Source organism: Enhydra lutris, unplaced genomic scaffold (genome assembly GCF_002288905.1).
Source record: "Enhydra lutris kenyoni isolate GAN:26980312 unplaced genomic scaffold, ASM228890v2 scaffoldscaffold84, whole genome shotgun sequence".
Lineage (NCBI taxonomy): Eukaryota > Metazoa > Chordata > Mammalia > Carnivora > Mustelidae > Enhydra > Enhydra lutris.
Window position 1 is genome coordinate 901,360 of NW_019154168.1, and position 17,857 is coordinate 919,216.

Here is a 17,857-nt window from a genome sequence, read left to right on the forward strand (position 1 = left end):
CCTAAATTCAATTTATATTTCCAATGATCACATCTTCCATTTAGAAAAAAAAGAGAAGATTCATGGATTTTTAGTTTTTAATTTTGTTGAGAATAAGAGATATCTTTTTATTTATTGTTCTATGTCTTTATTACAAAAACCAAGATGTAAAAATTGCTTAACAAACCTGAAGCCCTAAGTTAAAGCATTGTACAATTTAAACATACATTTTGGAATTCAAGTACAAAATAATTTGCAGATAAGCATAAATGATTATAATGCAGGCATTTAAGCGTAGTTCAAAGACATGATTGGACTTGGTAACAGAATTACAAGCATGAGAATACATGTACAAATTATTTTAGTACGGACCTCAGTATAGGTTTAATTTTAAGGATGGGTTTGCAAATGAATAAGAATGCTGGAAGATGATAAATACTGAACATAGGGAAATTCTGTGTTAATAGATATGAGAAATTGTGGGTTTTTTAAAAGATTTTATTTATTTATTTGACAGAAAGAGAGAGACCACAGGTAGGCAGAGAGACAGGCAAAGAAAGAGGGGGAAGCAGGCTCCCTGCCAAGCAGAGAGCCCGATGCAGGGCTTGATTTCAGGACCCTGAGATCATGACCTGAGCCAAAGGCAGAGGCTTAACCCACTGAGCCACCCAGTCTCCTGAGAAATTGTGTTTTAACTACAACTTGGTTAGGCTTTATTTTTCCATTTATAGACCTACAGACTGATTTAATTATTTGGATCTGGTCATGAGTACCTATTAGGTGTAATGATGTACCATAATCTTAAGTAGATTTGAAACAAAACATTTGAAGAGCCATGCATGAGATGTTTAATTACTTATTAATAGTTTGTAATTTATAATTTCTGACTTTTTATATAGAATTTGTCAGGTTAGGCTTCATAATATCAATTCTCATTGCTCCATTTATTAAACACAGTAAGTCTTAAATTCTGCCACCTACTAATTGCATTATTGTGGACATATCACACTCTTTCTGTGAAAAAACTCAGGGCTCTGTTTATTTTTTATAAAAAAATATGAATTTTAAAATACATAATCTAACAAAAATGTCATGAATTTTGAACTTCTACAAAGATACATGTTACTATAGTACACTTTATGATAACTGGTATTTTTCTGACACTTATTTAAAGTGTCAGGTCCCAAATGTAATGAAAGTTCTGTTTCCTCTGTATGCATTGACAAATAAACAGGTTTCTAGAGGAAAATGTTCTCATCCTTTTGTAGACATTGTGGAATTAAAAAACTGTTTGGAGAAGAAAACTCAATGAATGTGGGAATTATTTTTGCCTCACGCTTGCTATTTACTAAACATGGGAAAATTTATGCCAGTAAAATAATTTGAATATGGAAAAGGCTTCTATTAGGACTCAAAATGTGTTAAATATCTGAGAATTCCTGAGAATGATGCTATTAAAATATTTTATGACTATGCCTTTTGCCATGGCACGTACCTTTAAAAATATCATTTGGGAAGTATTGATGCTTCTACAATTTACACTTCCTTAACTAACTTCTCTCTAGTAAAAGAGCACAGCAAGTCACAAGATTAATTCTTTTGGGGCTTTTCCCAGGATTTTCTTTGAACTTTATTCTATCAAAATAGCTTTTCAGTTTGGCTACAATTAGGGAGAAAAAATACCTATAGTAAAATGTTTAGACTCAAGCTTACTCCCATCTTACATCCTTGGGATAGCTGTGTCCAGTGTCTGAAATACTCTGTTAGCTCTGACTGGTTTTCTCTTGTCACCCAGGTTCAGGAGAAATATTTCCTCCTCAAAGAGGATTTTCCTGACCACTCACTCAAAAGGAGCACTGCTCACTACCACCACTGCCTCTAACCCCACAATGCCACCATCTTTCTCAAATGCATCTTTCTTCTTTTGCTATTATAATAGCATTTATCACTACCTAATTTTTTGTTCATGTCTTTTTTTCCATCTTTCCCATTGGAATGTAAACCATGAGAACTGAGAGTTTGCCTTGGGTAGCCCTATATCCCTTGTGCCTAGAAGAATGTCTGGCACATGGTAAATAATCAATGTTTACAGAGGAAATGTCTAATTATTTAGACAGAATATATATATCTCAACAATTTTTGCTTTACATATACTTATTATATACATCCCTAGTTCCTTTATCTTAACCCTATCCCAACCCTATTCTTTCCCTTCCCTTTCTCCCTCTTTCTACTACCTTCTTTCAACAAAAAGTTTTCAGCTTATGTTATATACAATGTGCCGACATGGAGTGGACTCCTTATACTGGCTAATCCAAATAATAATGTTTTTTCATCTTTGAATTTTCAGTATGATATATTCTATATCATTAATACTTAGATATTTGTATCCATATTATACAAAGCTTTATCTACAAGCATACTGTAGAGTTCTGTCCCTCATACTTTTTTTTTTTTTTTTAAGATTTTACTTATTTATTTAACAGAGAGAAACACAGCCAGAGAGGGAACACAAGCAGGGGGAGTGGGAGAGGGAGGAGCAGGCTTCCCGCTGAGCAGGGAGCCCAATGGAGACTTGATCCCAGGACCCTGGGACCATGACATGAGCCAAAGGCAGATGCTTAACAACTGAGTCACCCAGAGGTGGAAGCCCCCTTCCTTCATACTTTGATGCTGTAATTCACTTTTTAATCACCATTACAAAATAGCATTTGTTCTTAGAAATGTTATCCTTGTCCTTAGAGCAAATTTTTAAATGCTGTTCCTTTTCCTTGTTCTTTCTAATACTCTTCAAATATCATACTAAGACAACTTCGTGAACCTATTGGGTGGAACGGGAACTCATGAAATTAAACTGTTTAAATTTAAATGACAAATAAAATGGAAGATTCTAAAGAGAACCATCCAGTTGATAATGGATAAATGACTTCTGACATATATATATATGTTTTAAATATATATATATATATATGTATGTATATATATATATATATATAGGTTTTAAATTCATTCCTAGACATAAGACTAAATTATAATCCTGTTGCTTTCCTCTGTCTTGGTTTGGTAAATGTATTTTCTCCATCTGTGAATAAAACAGAATTAGAATCATTTCATCTGACTGATTATGGGCTTTTGTGACTGTGTAACATTTCAGACTGCTGAAGTATAAAATTAAGCTACCCAGCTGGATCTTGGAATAGCTTTGTAGCTAATAACTCCAACCAACAAATACAACAGAGTTGTATTTGAATTCAATATAAATTTAACCAAATATTAAAATAAATAAAGTAAAATTAAATGTATTTTAATTAAAAATTTTATACTTTCTTATTTCCCATGTGGCTGTGTTTCTACATATGTGTGTAGTATCTGATGACAAGACCTCAATTAAAATTTTAGAAAGGCAGTGCTCATTCCAAGAAGATTCATTTCCTTTGGAGTTGGATTATTTTATCATGCTTTTAGCTTCAGAGCAAAACTGGAAATTCTCCATCCTGATTTTTTTTTTTTTATCCTTGCCTACCCTGGGTTATCATGTGTTTGAAAGTTTTTTTAAAAAATGAATCACTTTTAAATGCTGCCAAATGAAATCATTTTTAAATATAGCAGTATATCATTTTATTTCTTACTTCAGGTACAAGAAGGAATGCATCTTTTGATAACTGGTCCTAATGGTTGTGGGAAAAGTTCTCTCTTCAGAATTTTAAGCGGGCTCTGGCCTGTGTATGAAGGAGTCCTCTATAAGCCACCTCCCCAACATATGTTCTATATTCCACAAAGGTAGGTACATATTTTATATCATGAGAAAATTTCAGTTTGCTTTTGAATTATCTTGATTCCTTAAGCTCCTCAGTTTATAATCTTTAAACATGTTTTCACTGAGAGAAACTATTAAGAAAATCAAATTCAGTTATTCAAAAAAGTTTCATTGTTGCTTTGATTATGAGAGTTTCCAGGACAAAACCACTTCTTTTTATTTTCACATCTATCTAGATATATGGAGCACTCAAAGACTATAGATGTTAGTCTCAAGGAAGAGCAGGCTAATCGAAGGAATGACTTGATTGCTTTGGATGTCAGATTATCTCTTCTCACAGACAAAGCTGTATTTGGATAGTATACCAGTCTTTTCATCAAACTGTATACATTTATATGTTCTAATATTGTTTGCTTGTATCTGAAGAGCCTCCATAAAATAGTCTTTATTACAGTTATGCTATATTATTAATTAATGATTTGAAACTACCTTAATTTAAAAAATTACAAATGAGTGTAAAGTAAGCATAGAAATATTTTAAAAGAATATTGTTTCTTCTGAAGTCTTTAGCCATCTTTCCTTGTAACAATTTAGAAACATCTAAATACAAAGTTATATTTGAGGATTTGGAATATTTATTGTGGGTGAGAGAAAATGAAATTTGAGGAAGAGGCACACTCATGCTCATCTTTTCCATCTGTCATCACCCTGGGCTAGGTGGACATTACAGAGCACTCATGTATTAGATGGCTACTCTGTGGAACATAATAGAGCACTTAGGCTGGAAGTACAGAGACAGAACAAATATAAAAGTTACATCAAGTAAGGTACTATCACCTGTCTCTCTTGCCCCTTTTCTTTTGTCAAAAAGTGTTTGTACCATCCTGCCCCCTGGTCTAATTTTTAGACCACATGTTATAGTTAGGAACATGAGGGTTTGTGAGGTTCTTTGCTTTAAAGTAAGACTTATGTTAGTAGTAAGAAGCTACTTGAAGTATGGGAGAACGAATTGCACTGGCATTAAGAAAATGTTGGATGTGAGCAGTGTCATGAATTCTTATGTTTAACATAAAATAGATAACATTTTATACACCAGAATCATTATCTCTTCCTCTGTATGCTTTTGGGAAACGTTTTGAATCTGACAATTAAATTATGTAGCCAACACTTAAGTTTCAGACATTAAGGTGTTAAGTAGACTGACTTTAATTTTTTAATTTAGGTTATAAGGTATAAAATCATGAGGAAAATATTCTGTCATAGAATTCTATTCTCTTAATCTAAATAAAATCATATATATAAATTTTACATTTTTAGCTATTTTAAATTTCCTATATAATATGAAAGATACAATTCTTGAACATAGCTATGACCTGAGCAATACAAGATATTTCCAAGGCATAGAAAAGTGCATAATCCTGTAAAATTATCCTTCAGAAATTAGGGAGAAATAAAGTCTTTCCTAGACAAACAAAAGCTGAGGGAATCCATTGCCACTAGACCTGCCTTATAAGACATGCTGAAAGGAGTTCTTGGAATTGAAATGAAGGTAACTTGTAACATGAAAAAACATGAAAATAGACAGATACACCAGTAAAGGTAAATATATAGTCAATTCAGAATATTCTAATATGACAGTGTATCAACCACTTAAATATAAGTATAAAGGACAAAGTATAAAAATAACTATTTATAAGTAGTATAATTCCAATATAAAAAGAGATAAGTTGTGATGTTAAAAACTTAAAAGAAGGAGAGTGAAAGGGTAGAGTGTTTGTATGCAATTGAAGTTAGGTTTTTAAAACAAAGCAAAAACCCGTTGTAGATTTGTAGATAAAGAGAAAGTTATCAGAGAGAGAACTACTATGGAAATCACCAATTCACAAAGGAAGGCTGCAAGAGAGGGAGAAAGGGGCCAGAGAATGCAAAAAAAAAAAGTCAGAAAACTGGCTTAGTTTGGCATTAGTAAGTTCTTAACTATTAACACTTACTCTAAATGTAAATGGATTAAATTCTCCAGTCAAAATGCATAGAGTGGCTGGCAAGATAAAAAACAAGACCCAACTCTATACTGCCTATAAGAGACTCACTTCAGCTTTAAGGACACACACAGCCTGAAAGTGAAGGGATGGAAAAAGATAGTCCATGTACATGGAAACCAAAAGAGAGCAGGGATAGCTATGATTTTATCAGACAAAATAGACTTCAAGTGAAAAATGTTAACAAGAGACAAAGAAGGTCATTATATGATAATGGGGTCAATTTGTCAAGAAGATATAATAGCTGTAATATATATGCACCCAACAAGTGGAGCACCTAAATATACTAAGCAAATACTAACAAATCTGAAGAAAGTTATACAACTATACATTAATACCTAGGGACTTTAGAACCCTACTTTCAACCACAAATAGATCATCTAGACAGAAAATTAACAAGAAACATTGAACTTGAACCATACTTTAGACCAAACAGACCTAACAGACATATATAGGCATTCTATCCAACAGCAGCAAAATAGATATTCTCAAGCATGCATGGAACATTCTCTAGGAATATCATATGACACGAAACAAGTCTTAGCAAATTTAGGAAGATTGAAATCATACCAAGTACTTCTTTTCCCATTACAATGGTATGAAACTAGATATCAATAATAAGAGGAAAGCTGGAAATTTTACAAATATGTGAAAATTAAATAATACTCCTGAGCAACCAATGGGTCAAAGAAGAAATCAAAAGAGAAATTTTAAAAATCTTGAAACAAATGAGAATGGAAACCCAAATGTATGGGATGCTACAATAGCAGTTCTTTTTTTTTTCTTTAATAAAGATTTTATTTTATTTATTTGACAGAGAGAGAGAGAGAGCACAAGCAGAGGGAGCAGCAGACAGAGGGAAAAGGAGAAGCAGCCTCCCTACTGAGCTGGAAGCCCAATGTGGGGCTCATGATCATGGGTCCCGGGATCAAGCCTGGGATCAGGTTCCCTGGTCAGTGGAAAGTCTGCTTCTCCCTCTGCCCCTGCTCTCTCTTTCTCTATCTCTCAAATAAATAAATTCTTTAGGGAAAAAAAAGACAAGAGATAACAAGTGTTGGGTAGGATGTGAAGAAAAGGGGACCTTGTGCACTATTGGTGGGAATGTAAGTTGGTTCAGCCACTATGGAAAACTATAAGGAAGCTCCTTAAAAAATTAAAGACAGAACTATCATCTGATCCAGCAATATCACTTCTGGTTATATATGTCTAAAGAAAATGAAAACAGGATCTTGAGGGGATCCCTGTATTCTCATACTTATTGCAGCATTTTTTACAATAGGCAAAATGTGGAAACAACCTCAGTGTCCGGTGACAGTCAAATGGGAAGAGATGTGTGTGTGTGTGTGTGTGTGTGTGTGTATATGTATGTACACACACACATATATTTGTACAATGGAAACTTCTTCAGCTAAGAGAACATGTGACAAGACTTTGAGGACATTATACTAAGTGAAAATAATTATACTAAGTTATACTAAGTGAAATAATTATATAATACATTATACTAAGTGAAATAATTCTGACAAAGAATGACAAATACTATATGATAGCACCTATATGTGAACTCTAAAAAAACCAAACTTAGAGAATCAAATGATGGTTACCAAGAGCTGGCAAGTAGAGGAAATGGGGAGATGCTGGTCAGAAATACAAAATTCTAGTTAGAAGATGAGTAAGTTCTGATAATCTAATGCACAGCATTGTGGTTACAGTTAGCAGTAAAATATACTTGGAGGTTGTTGAAAGAGTAAGTCTAAAATGTTCTCACTACAATAAAGTCATGGTAATTATGTGAGGTGATAGAATCATCAGGTAACACTTCAGTGATAATTTGCTATATATAAGTATATGAAATCAACTCGTATGCCTTAAACTTACTTGTATACCTTGTATAAACAACTTGTGTACCTTAAACTTATACAATGTTATATGTTAATTTTATCTCAATAAAGCTGAAAAAAAAAAAAAAAACAACAAGAAAAAAATACCACTGAGCTATGGACATAGAAATGGTAGACTTTGATCCAGAAGATTTGAACTCCTGCTTGGAGTTTTTACAAATTTTTTTACAAAAGTTTTTACAAATTTTATGTGTATTTTACCAAATTTTTAAAAAGTAGGGAAAAAAAACCAAAGTACATAAATTCCAATATTTGCCCTCAGAGAGACCTGTGTTATTTTGCAACAAACATAAATCACTGGGAACTTTTTCTTCATTATGAAATTTACTGTTGCCTAAGCAAAAGGTCAACTGCAACTTAAGGATAAATGAGAATGAAAACTCTATTTTTTAAGGTTAAAGTACTTTAAAATAATTACTGTTAAAAGTAATTTTATCTTATGTAGCTTCTAGAAACATGAAGATTTGTACTTATGTTTAAGATTTAATAAAACTTATCTTTCAAAAAAGCATAAAATATATTTAAATGTATATATAAACCAAGAGAGTCTAAATATATATTTCTTATATTCTAAATGCTGTTTTCTTCAAGCTTTCAAGAAAGCTTGAAAATAATCTTATAAGTGTTTATGATTTCAAAGAAAGCTGCCACAACCTCCTTCAAAATATTTGTCAGTAGGCATTCTTAAACACTTCTTTGAATATACTCATTAATGACTATTATTATCTAATGGTTTACTGCATTAATTTATAGTAATATAGAATGGTTAAGTACTAGTTTGGTAGGAAAAAAAACTGTAAAGTGAATACAGAATTGAGTCTTATGTACCTACAGAATAAGTATGTAATATAATAAATATAACTTCATAAGTTATAAACAGACTTTATAATAATCTCCCTGTTTTCACTTTTTGTAACTGAAAGACTTCTTGATAAAGGATGAATCTCCATGCAGTGATCAAATGTACATTAGTTGTTATCTTCATGGGGAAAAAAGGAGTAGATTTTGTTTAAGTGGGTTTCCAGTAATGTCATTTGTATACAAAAGAAAAAAGAACCACTGAGGGAAAAAAGTTGAAATTAAGCAAATTAGGACACTTATATTTTAAACCATATCTTCAGAGAATGTAGCTATGGCTCATTTTGCAAGCTGGAAAACCTGAATTCCTAAGAAATTGTGAAATGTCCTCAGTATTATCCCACTTAATGTCTTCTAATACTTTAACAATGTTAATAATGAGAACCAGATAAGCAAAAATCTGGGCCTTAGTTCAAGGAAACAAAAAGTTGTGCTAGATAAACTAGTTTCAAAACAGTTTCCTATTAGCCTATTTCATTAATAATTGGGTATGATAACTATTAGAACATTTAATAAGTTTTAGCAAAGAAAAATTTCATCTCTAATGTAGATTTAACTGCTCTAAATCTATGGAATAATACATGGTAAAATGCTTAGTGTTGCTTAGGTGTGACTTTAAAAAAAATATTTGGGCAATTTGTTCAAGACCGAATTTCCTCAGCAATGTGACTATACCGTACTCTTCAAACTGATGACTAAAACTTGTTGTTCCTACTATTAGCCATCTTAACCCTCAGGAAAAGTTTTCCAGTTGGATACAGATCCTGAATATCTTTTGTCAATTCTTGATGCAGTTTTTCCTGTTTTCCCAACCACTTAAGAGTAGATTGTGATTTCCTGCTTTTGGATTCACTAATCCACTAATTTATGATCCATTAGTCATGTAGTAACTCAGTAGAATGTCTCTATCTTCAACCATTAAAGCCTCAAAACTCAGTCCTTTATTTGTTTAGTCCACCTGCTAACAAAACATTATTATATGCTAACATTCACCACAATAGGCAATTGAAACATCCTGATGGGGGTTGAGGACAAAGAGAGTGAGGAGAGGAAAGGAGAAAGTGGGGAGGAACAAAGAGGGAAGTACTGGAGGGAAGGGAAGAAGAAAAGAAAGACAGGAAATAGCTGTTTATTGACAAAAGGTAGCAAAATCTTGTGTTCCTTTATATTACTGTGTTGTTGTTGTTGTTGTTGTTTTTTAAATCATTCTGAGGATCATTTGTGTACATATCTCTCCTCAGCAACAGTCTCCAGTTGGGCACCAACCCACTGTGTAATTCTGTTCCCAGAGCTCTTGCTCTCACTACCCTTCCTTGGTAGAAATATCTTGGGAATGAAAATTTAACCATGATCTTCTTACTACTCAGTCCCTATGCCTTATATTTATCTTCAACAGATCTGAAATAGATTCAGACTTCCCATAATTTTGTATGAAAAGGTAACTTGTGCAAATTTCTGACCATCCTTGACTTTGGAATTTAGGAAGTAAAAGGTTAGGAAAGTGAGAGGATTGTATTATAAGGGTCGAATTAGATTTAACTAAACATTAAAAAAAAAATAAAAACAAGGAAAAAGGGATGAGATGGCTAGGATATCGTACTTCATATCTTGGGAACATTAATGTACTTTATTCTTTGTTAAAACTCTACTCTTTTTAAAAAATTTTAAGTATTTATTAAAGCCCTGCTATGGGGCACCTGGATGGCTCAGTGAGTTAAGCCTCTGCCTTCGGCTCAGGTCGTGATCCCAGGGTCCTGGGATCGAGCCCCGCATCAGGCTCTCTCCTTGGTGGGGAGCCTGCTTCCTCCTCTCTCTCTCTGCCTGCCTCTCTGCCTACTTGTGATCTCTCTGTATCAAATAAATAAAAAAAATTAAAAAAAAACAAACAAACCCTGCTATTAGATGCTATGGAGGATAGACAATGAGGAAGACACAGTAACTTTCAATGTGGAGCTTATGTTAAATTTGATTAGGAAAAAAAATAAGCAACCAACTTCAATACAAGTTAGAGTAAGTGGCTCAAGAAAGGCAAGAATTGCTGTAGATGTTCAAAATGCAAAAAATCACAATATAACACTGTGTCTTTTGATTTGGGTTTTGAAAGTTAGTTAGGATTTTAATAGCTGTCATGATTTGGATGTTTCTCTAGTGACTAAACAGATCAGAAATGCCTCAGATTCAAGTAGGCACGCAATTTTTGTTCTTGCTTTTGGATACTTCTAAGCAAGGTTTTCCTATTCACCCTCCCTCTAATACACCAATTTCAGAAAAGCAAATATTTACTAATTCACTCCATGAATATTATGTCATTGGTACATACTGGAAATAATAGTGCCCATTAGCTAGGTCCTTAAACATTGCTAAAGCTTTTCATGTTGAAGTTCTCTGAATTACTTTTTAAAGTTTTCAAAACTTTTAAAAATTATATAACTTTAAAAAAAAAGAAAAAACTTTTTAAAGTTCTCTATTGCTTTGTGGGTCTGCTATTTGTCCAGTTTCCACCTGAAGAACTTATCTCCTCTCTATAAGTAAATGACACATTTTTCTAATATTCAAATATATATTATTATATTTATATCATATATAGATAACCTAACATGTTAAATTTTAGTCTATTAATGCTCCTCAAGAAACATACCAAAATGTGACAATAAATTCTATTATACTCATTGCTTCTCATTCTTTTTTGCCAGAAGATATTCTGAAATTATAAATAACATTTCATTTATCAGCTCAGTGTTTGCTTACCACTTCATTCACAGGAGGTATGTTCAAGTACCATGCAGTTTAATCTTCTAGACTAAATGTGTAATAAATAAAGTAGTTATGAACTACATTTTTAAATTAAATGAAACATGAAAATCCTAAATTTGATTGTATGCAGGAATGATAGCACAACTAATTAGACTATAAAGAAAATTAAATATAGATAAGGCTATTTCTATCTTTTAATGTAGCAACAGTATATATTGATCATGCTCTGAATAAACCATGTTAAATAGAATGTTTTAAATAATTAAACTGGAGTTCAAAGAGACCAGAGACTTTAATACTTTGAGTTACATAGCATTTCAGAGCCAGGGCTAGAATTCATCAAATCTCCGGATCTAAACCCTCTACATTCACTGCTTCTTATTTTCAGATTAATAAAATAATTGTATTAAAAACATCTACCTGTGGGGCGCCTGGGTGGCCAGTGGGTTAAAGCCTCTGCCTTTGGCTCAGGTCATGATCCCAGGGTCCTGGGATCGAGCCCCACATCGGGCTCTCTGCTCAGCGGGGAGTCTGCTTCCCCCTCTCTCTCTCTGCCTGCCTCTCTGTCTACTTGTGATCTCTCTCTGTCAAATAAATAAATAAAATCTTAAAAATAAAATAAAATAAAATAAAAAATAAAAACAACTACCTGTGATTGAAAAGAAAAAAACAAACCACTCTTTGACCTTAAATGTTTTCTCAGACAATCATAGTAATTAAAGCCTCTCCAGCATTGGAGAAAAAACTATGATTCTTGTATAGTTTGCATTCACTTTGCAAAAATTTCTGTATTCATCAATTGTTTTTCTTAGTCAGAAGAGCTTATGACATGAAACCTCAGCTTGTAGCAGTGCCAGCATTTAATCCAGGCTCCCTTTGTTGGCATTTCTATTCATGCGTGTAATGATACAGCCTGTGCATTTTTTTAATTGAAGTATAGTTGATCAGCCTATGTATTTTTAACATAAAGTGAATTAATATTGATTTTTATCTTGGGAATCATATGACCTCTTAAAATAATTGATGGATCCTGGAGCATCTTTAGCAAGAGCTAAACATCTCTGGTCTTATTACTTTGTTTTTGTTTTGTTTTGTTATTTTACAAGGTGACAAGTGATTGTTGTGTATTACTCAACTATTCTACACATATGTTTCTAATTTTTCTGTATGAAAACTCATAAAGTTGGTGTTAGTGTCCCTATCTTTAGATGAGAAAAGTCATCCAGCTGAGTGGAGCTAACATATGAACTTAGGCAAATCTGACTCTGAAGTTATTTTGTCTTGGTGGTTGTTGGCAGCAGGGCACATTTCTCCAAAATATTACTATTCCCTTGCAAATATCACCAGCTAAGGTTGTTTGCTTGGTATGCTAAATCTGTACTAATATCAAGCTATTGTTTGGAAGCAGAGGTCATTTATAATGCTGGGGGTGGAGGAAAATCCGAGACAATTTTAACGTAACAGGTGGGCCTGGGTGACTCAGTCAATAAAGCGTCTGCCTTTGGCTCAGGTCATGATCCCAGGGTCCTGAGATTGAGCTCTAAGCTGGGGCTCAATCAGTGGTGGTCTTCTCCTTCTTCCTCTCTCTCTACCTCTCCTCCCCTGATTGTACCTCTCTCTCTTCCTGTCTCTCTCAAATAAATAAAATCTTTAAAAAGAAATAAAATTTAGCATAGGTACTGGCTATCATTCATTTATGCTAACGTGAAGAGAGATATTCTTGTGTAACATTGAAATTCCTTTAAACTAAGTTCAAATCACTTTCAAATTAGAATATGTTCACTATTCCTTCTAATCTTCCAAAACCCACTTATCTATAAAATGTTATATAATCTGTAAAAGTATTTCCTTAATTTAAAATCAGGCTTCTGGTGTACCTGGGTGGGTCAGTCAGTTAAGCGTTTGCCTTTAGCTCAGATCATGATCCCAGGGTCCTGGAGTTGAGCCCTGTGTTGGACTCCCTGCTCAGAGGGGAGTCTGGTTCTCCCTCTGCCTCTCCCCTTCAGCCTGTCCTCTCACTCTTGCTTACTCTCTCTCAAATAAATAAGTAAAATCTTTAAGGAAAATTAAAAAATAAAATCAGACTTCCTGCAGAGATATAAATTTTAGTTTTCATAATGCATTATGACATTAAAAAATCATCAGTTAACCTCTGTGTTGTCAAAAGAAGAGACTGTCTTGCAACAGAATAAAGACTTTTGGTTCAAGAAGTACATTAGAATGAAAAAAATACATAACATCAATAACACCAGACATTGAAACAACTGCATTGCAGGCTAGAATGTACGTGTGTCAAATGAGTTTTGTAGATACTTAAAAGTTTGAACATCCTTTTGAATTGTTTCTATATAAATACCTTCCAAATCCAGGATTTCCTATTTGGAGGGGTAGAACTATTATTGAAGAGTGTTGTTACACCCACACATATAAAACCAAATAATGACTATTAAAGAACCAGGAGCACATGAGATCAGGACTGAGGTTAGAACACCCTAGTTTGCCTCCTAAGAGGCAACTTGAAAGGGTGCCCTCATAATCAACAAAGTATTGTTAGTGAGATCCTTGCTTTGCTCTTCCTTTCTTTCTTTTCTTTTCTTTCTTTCTTTCTTTTTCTTTCTTTCTTTCTTTCTTTCTTTTTCTTTTCTTCTCTTCTCTTCTCCTCTCTTCTCTTTTTTTTTTCCTTAGTCTCAGATCTCAGATTAGAAAATGATGATGTGGCCTGGAAAACAACCTAAGTAAGAATATGGGGGAATGCTGGTTTAAATATCTTGATTACTGTTTTCCTCTTGGTCTCTAGTTTTTGGGTTTTTGATTCTTAATGGAACTCTAGGTGCAAAAACACCAATACGGAGAGCCTCTGAAGGACAAAGCGTGTTTATTTAAGTAAGATGCAGGCTTCCCTGGGGCCATTGCCCAAGTGGAATGTTGGTCTGAAAGGGCCGCTGGAATAAATGTGATATGGCTTAATTCAGGCCTACTCATGGAGCCCCATACACAGTTACACATACACTAGTCTTGCTGCCCCCACATTAGACAAATCTTAGGGAGTGTGATTTGTTATTAGAACAGAATTTGCCTATGTTGACTCACTGTTGCACAAATTTTCATAGAATATAAGCTAGAAAGGGCATCTGTATATCTATACCACACTGGTAGTATACTACTGCATCTATAGAATCTCTAGAATGTCATATTACAACAATGCAATGAACAGACAATGAATGATTGAACAAGTGAATGAATGAACATCTCCACAGATTTGGTTTCTACTGCCAAATCAGTCTGGCCCCATATACTAATTAGGAAGCAAACTATTTTGTTTCTTACACTAGATATGTTATCTAATCCTCTTTATGATGGGGATAAATATTTGTCATTTAACATGTCCTTTGTTTGTTTGTTTAAGATTTTTATTTATTTATTTGACAGGCAAAGAGGCAGGCAGAGAGAGAGAGGTGGAAGCAGGCTCCCGGCTGAGCAGAGAGCCCGATGTGAGGCTCAATCCCAGGACCCTGGGATCATGACCTGAGCTGAAGGTAGAGGCTTTAACCCACTGAGCCACGCAGGCGGCCCTAACGTGTCCTTTGTAAAAGGAATTATTTTAGCCATGAGGAAGGCTAAGTAATATGCTGTAACTAAATTACTTCTATTCCTTTGCTTTCTGATTATTAGACTCAAAGCAAATGAACTGCATAAGTATCTTCAAGGAATTGGCTGACAGAATTGTAAATTATACATTTTGGTATCTCCTGTGTAGTAAAGAGCACATTCATTTAAAAAAAAAAAAAAACTCTCTTAAAGGAATCTATAAATGTAAATAATTTCCTTTAGTTTCCTGTTACTTGGAAAAAAATATTTAGGATGCATTTTTTTTCATATTTAAGTCTTCTATTTATATATAAAAATAACTTCTATTCTTTTATAAAAATAGTAATGGTGAAAAGTCTTCCTTTGCATCTGAAGTTTCCTTATTTAATGGTCAGTTATTAAGTTGAATCATATGGAATTAGAATTTTCATAGATCAAAAAGTCAACAGAAATTTCATATAGTAATCTAATGATAAATACTTTTAACAAAAGTTGATTTTTAAGAGGTTTGCATTTTTATCAGGTTAATAATACTTTGATTTTTCCACTAACATTATTCTTATTACTTGAAAATAAATATAGTCCCTGCTCTTCAGAGGCTCTGCACATCTCTGTTTTGGCACCTAGAAATCTAGACCCTAAAAATAAGATTGCAGTAATAGTAATATCTCTTCAGTTGAGTACTTCTCTTTTGCCACATATTTTTTTAAGAATATTAGGAATGACTAATGCATTGAAAACTCAGATTTAATTCTTGTTATTCATGAAAGGATCTGATGACATGATTGGTCCCATTGTGTACATTTATTTGAATTATTAATAGCTAGATTTTATGGCTTTCTGATTGTCAACCTCTTTTCACTATGGTAACACAGCAATACTTAGCTGTACCTTAAACTTAACACATCTCATGCTTAAATATAGTTAGTTTTGCTGTGAAATTTTTGTCAACATTGTTGACAATTAAATTCCAGATGACAATGAAGCATTTAGCATTTTGGGTGATCATTCCAAAGACAACAAGCACAAAAGACAGCCAACATTTCTCAATACTTTGTCTTTTTTTCTACTTTTAACTCTATTAAAGAGGAAAATACAGAACAATATAAAAATATATGAATATAAACCCTAGTAGTTGGTAACACATTTTACTAAAACAATCATAAATTTTCAGATTTTTTTCTATTTTTTAATTTTTTTTAAGTTTATTTATTTATTTGACAGACAGAGATCACAAGTAGGCAGAGAGGCAGAGGCGGGGAGGGGGGGAGCAGGCTCCCTGCTGAGCAGAGAGCCCAATGCGGGAGCTCAATCCCAGAACCCTGGGATCATGACCTGAGCCAAAGGCAGTGGCTTTAACCCACTGAGCCACCCAGGCACCCCAAATTGTCAGATTTTTAAATGTTAACACAGAAAAGTAGGGAGTAGAATACAAATTATAGAAGTACCCTGCGACATTCATAATATAAAAAAAAAAGCCATAATCACTGAGAATGGATATAATCTGAAATAAACTTTCATTTTACTTATAATTAACAGGTTTTTTAAAAATATTATTTATTTATTTATTTGATAGAGAGAGACAGAGAGATCACAAGTAGGCAGAGAGGCAGGCAGAGAGAGAGGAGGAAGCAGGCTCCCAGCTGAGCAGAGAACCCTATGCAGGGCTTGATCCCAGGACCCAGAGATCATGACCTGAGCTGAAAGCAGAAGTTTAACCCACTGAGCTACCCAGGCACCCCTATAATTAACAGTTTGAAATGTAGGTACACTTGAAGTAATCCCAGATTACAAAGAAAAACAATTATGGTAATTGTTCAAATAAAAATAATTATTTAAATTGTAATGTGATACCTAGGAGTTTATTCGGGTATCTTTTCCACAACAAATTGAGGTGATTCTGGATTTTGCTTAGAGAAGTAAATTAAAATTAGTGTTTATTTTCTGATAGCTGCTAATTATAAGCAATCTGTTTCTTTTGTTGCTTGTAGTAGGTATGTTGCGTGATTCCTTCTCTGATGGGCCAGAGCAAGTAAGCTAACAATATTCTGACATGGTAACTGATCTACCTAAAATATTTAGAAGATAATCTGAATAGTTCTATATATTTAGAAAGGAACGCTTAGTAAAGGGTTCTTTAAGTGCTTATCCATTATGTATAACTTTAGTAAGACTAGAGGAACTTGAGCTAGCTTAAACTGTAAAATTCTAGGCCTTTGAGCAGAAAAGATCACAGGCAAACTAATTATATAAATATTGGATATAGGGTCCTCTGTTTCCTGTGCTTTCAAATAGATTCCGCATTATCCCAATTTTTTTGACATAGCTTTTCAAAAGAATTTGTGGTAACCACAGTTTTATAATATTTTGAAATGATTATATTAATAAATCTATCAAAGTGTCCTTAGTTGGGGGTGCCTGGGTGATTCAGTTGGTTAAGTGACTGATTCTTGTATTCAGGTCAGGTCATAATCTCAGGGTTGTGAGGAGCTCCACACTGGGCTTGGTGCTGAGTGTGGAGCCTGCTTAAAATTCTCTCTTTACCCCTCTCCCACTGCCCCTCCCCCTCTTAAATAAAGTACCCTTAGTTGCTATGTACCACATTAAACACATATAGAATGTGTTGTTTTTATCATTTTACATGATGGTAAAACAATTGAAAGAAAATGGGACTCTAATAAAGCAGCATTTGTTGAATCCTTATAAATTTATAATTTTATAAATATTTTTTATATAATTTCATTTGCATTCCCTTCACATAAATTTTCAAAGTAGCAATTTTCATGTTCTATTCTATCATTTTGAGTAACGATAGCTCAAATAATAAGTTATGTGGACACATTTGCAGTTCTTCATTTTTGCATCATAAAATGTTTAGGGTTTGGCATTTTATTTAAATTTCATGCTGATTGAATTTTAAAAACTTGATAGCTAAACGCTATGTTTTTTTGTTTTTAGACTCATTTCAAGAGTGCATATTC

At 33.5% G+C, this 17,857-nt stretch overlaps 1 protein-coding gene across 2 annotated transcripts in view; it reads left to right on the forward strand.

Annotated features, from left to right (window-relative positions):
- The window catches only part of LOC111161351 (ATP binding cassette subfamily D member 2), a 63,794-nt gene that overhangs the window by 17,808 nt on the left and 28,129 nt on the right, over positions 1 to 17,857 (forward strand). For both annotated transcript variants that reach the window (XM_022524952.1, XM_022524953.1), the window contains exon 6: positions 3,614 to 3,759. In XM_022524952.1, the coding sequence (XP_022380660.1) occupies positions 3,614 to 3,759 (146 nt within the window). The remainder of the gene's footprint in view (positions 1 to 3,613; positions 3,760 to 17,857) is intronic.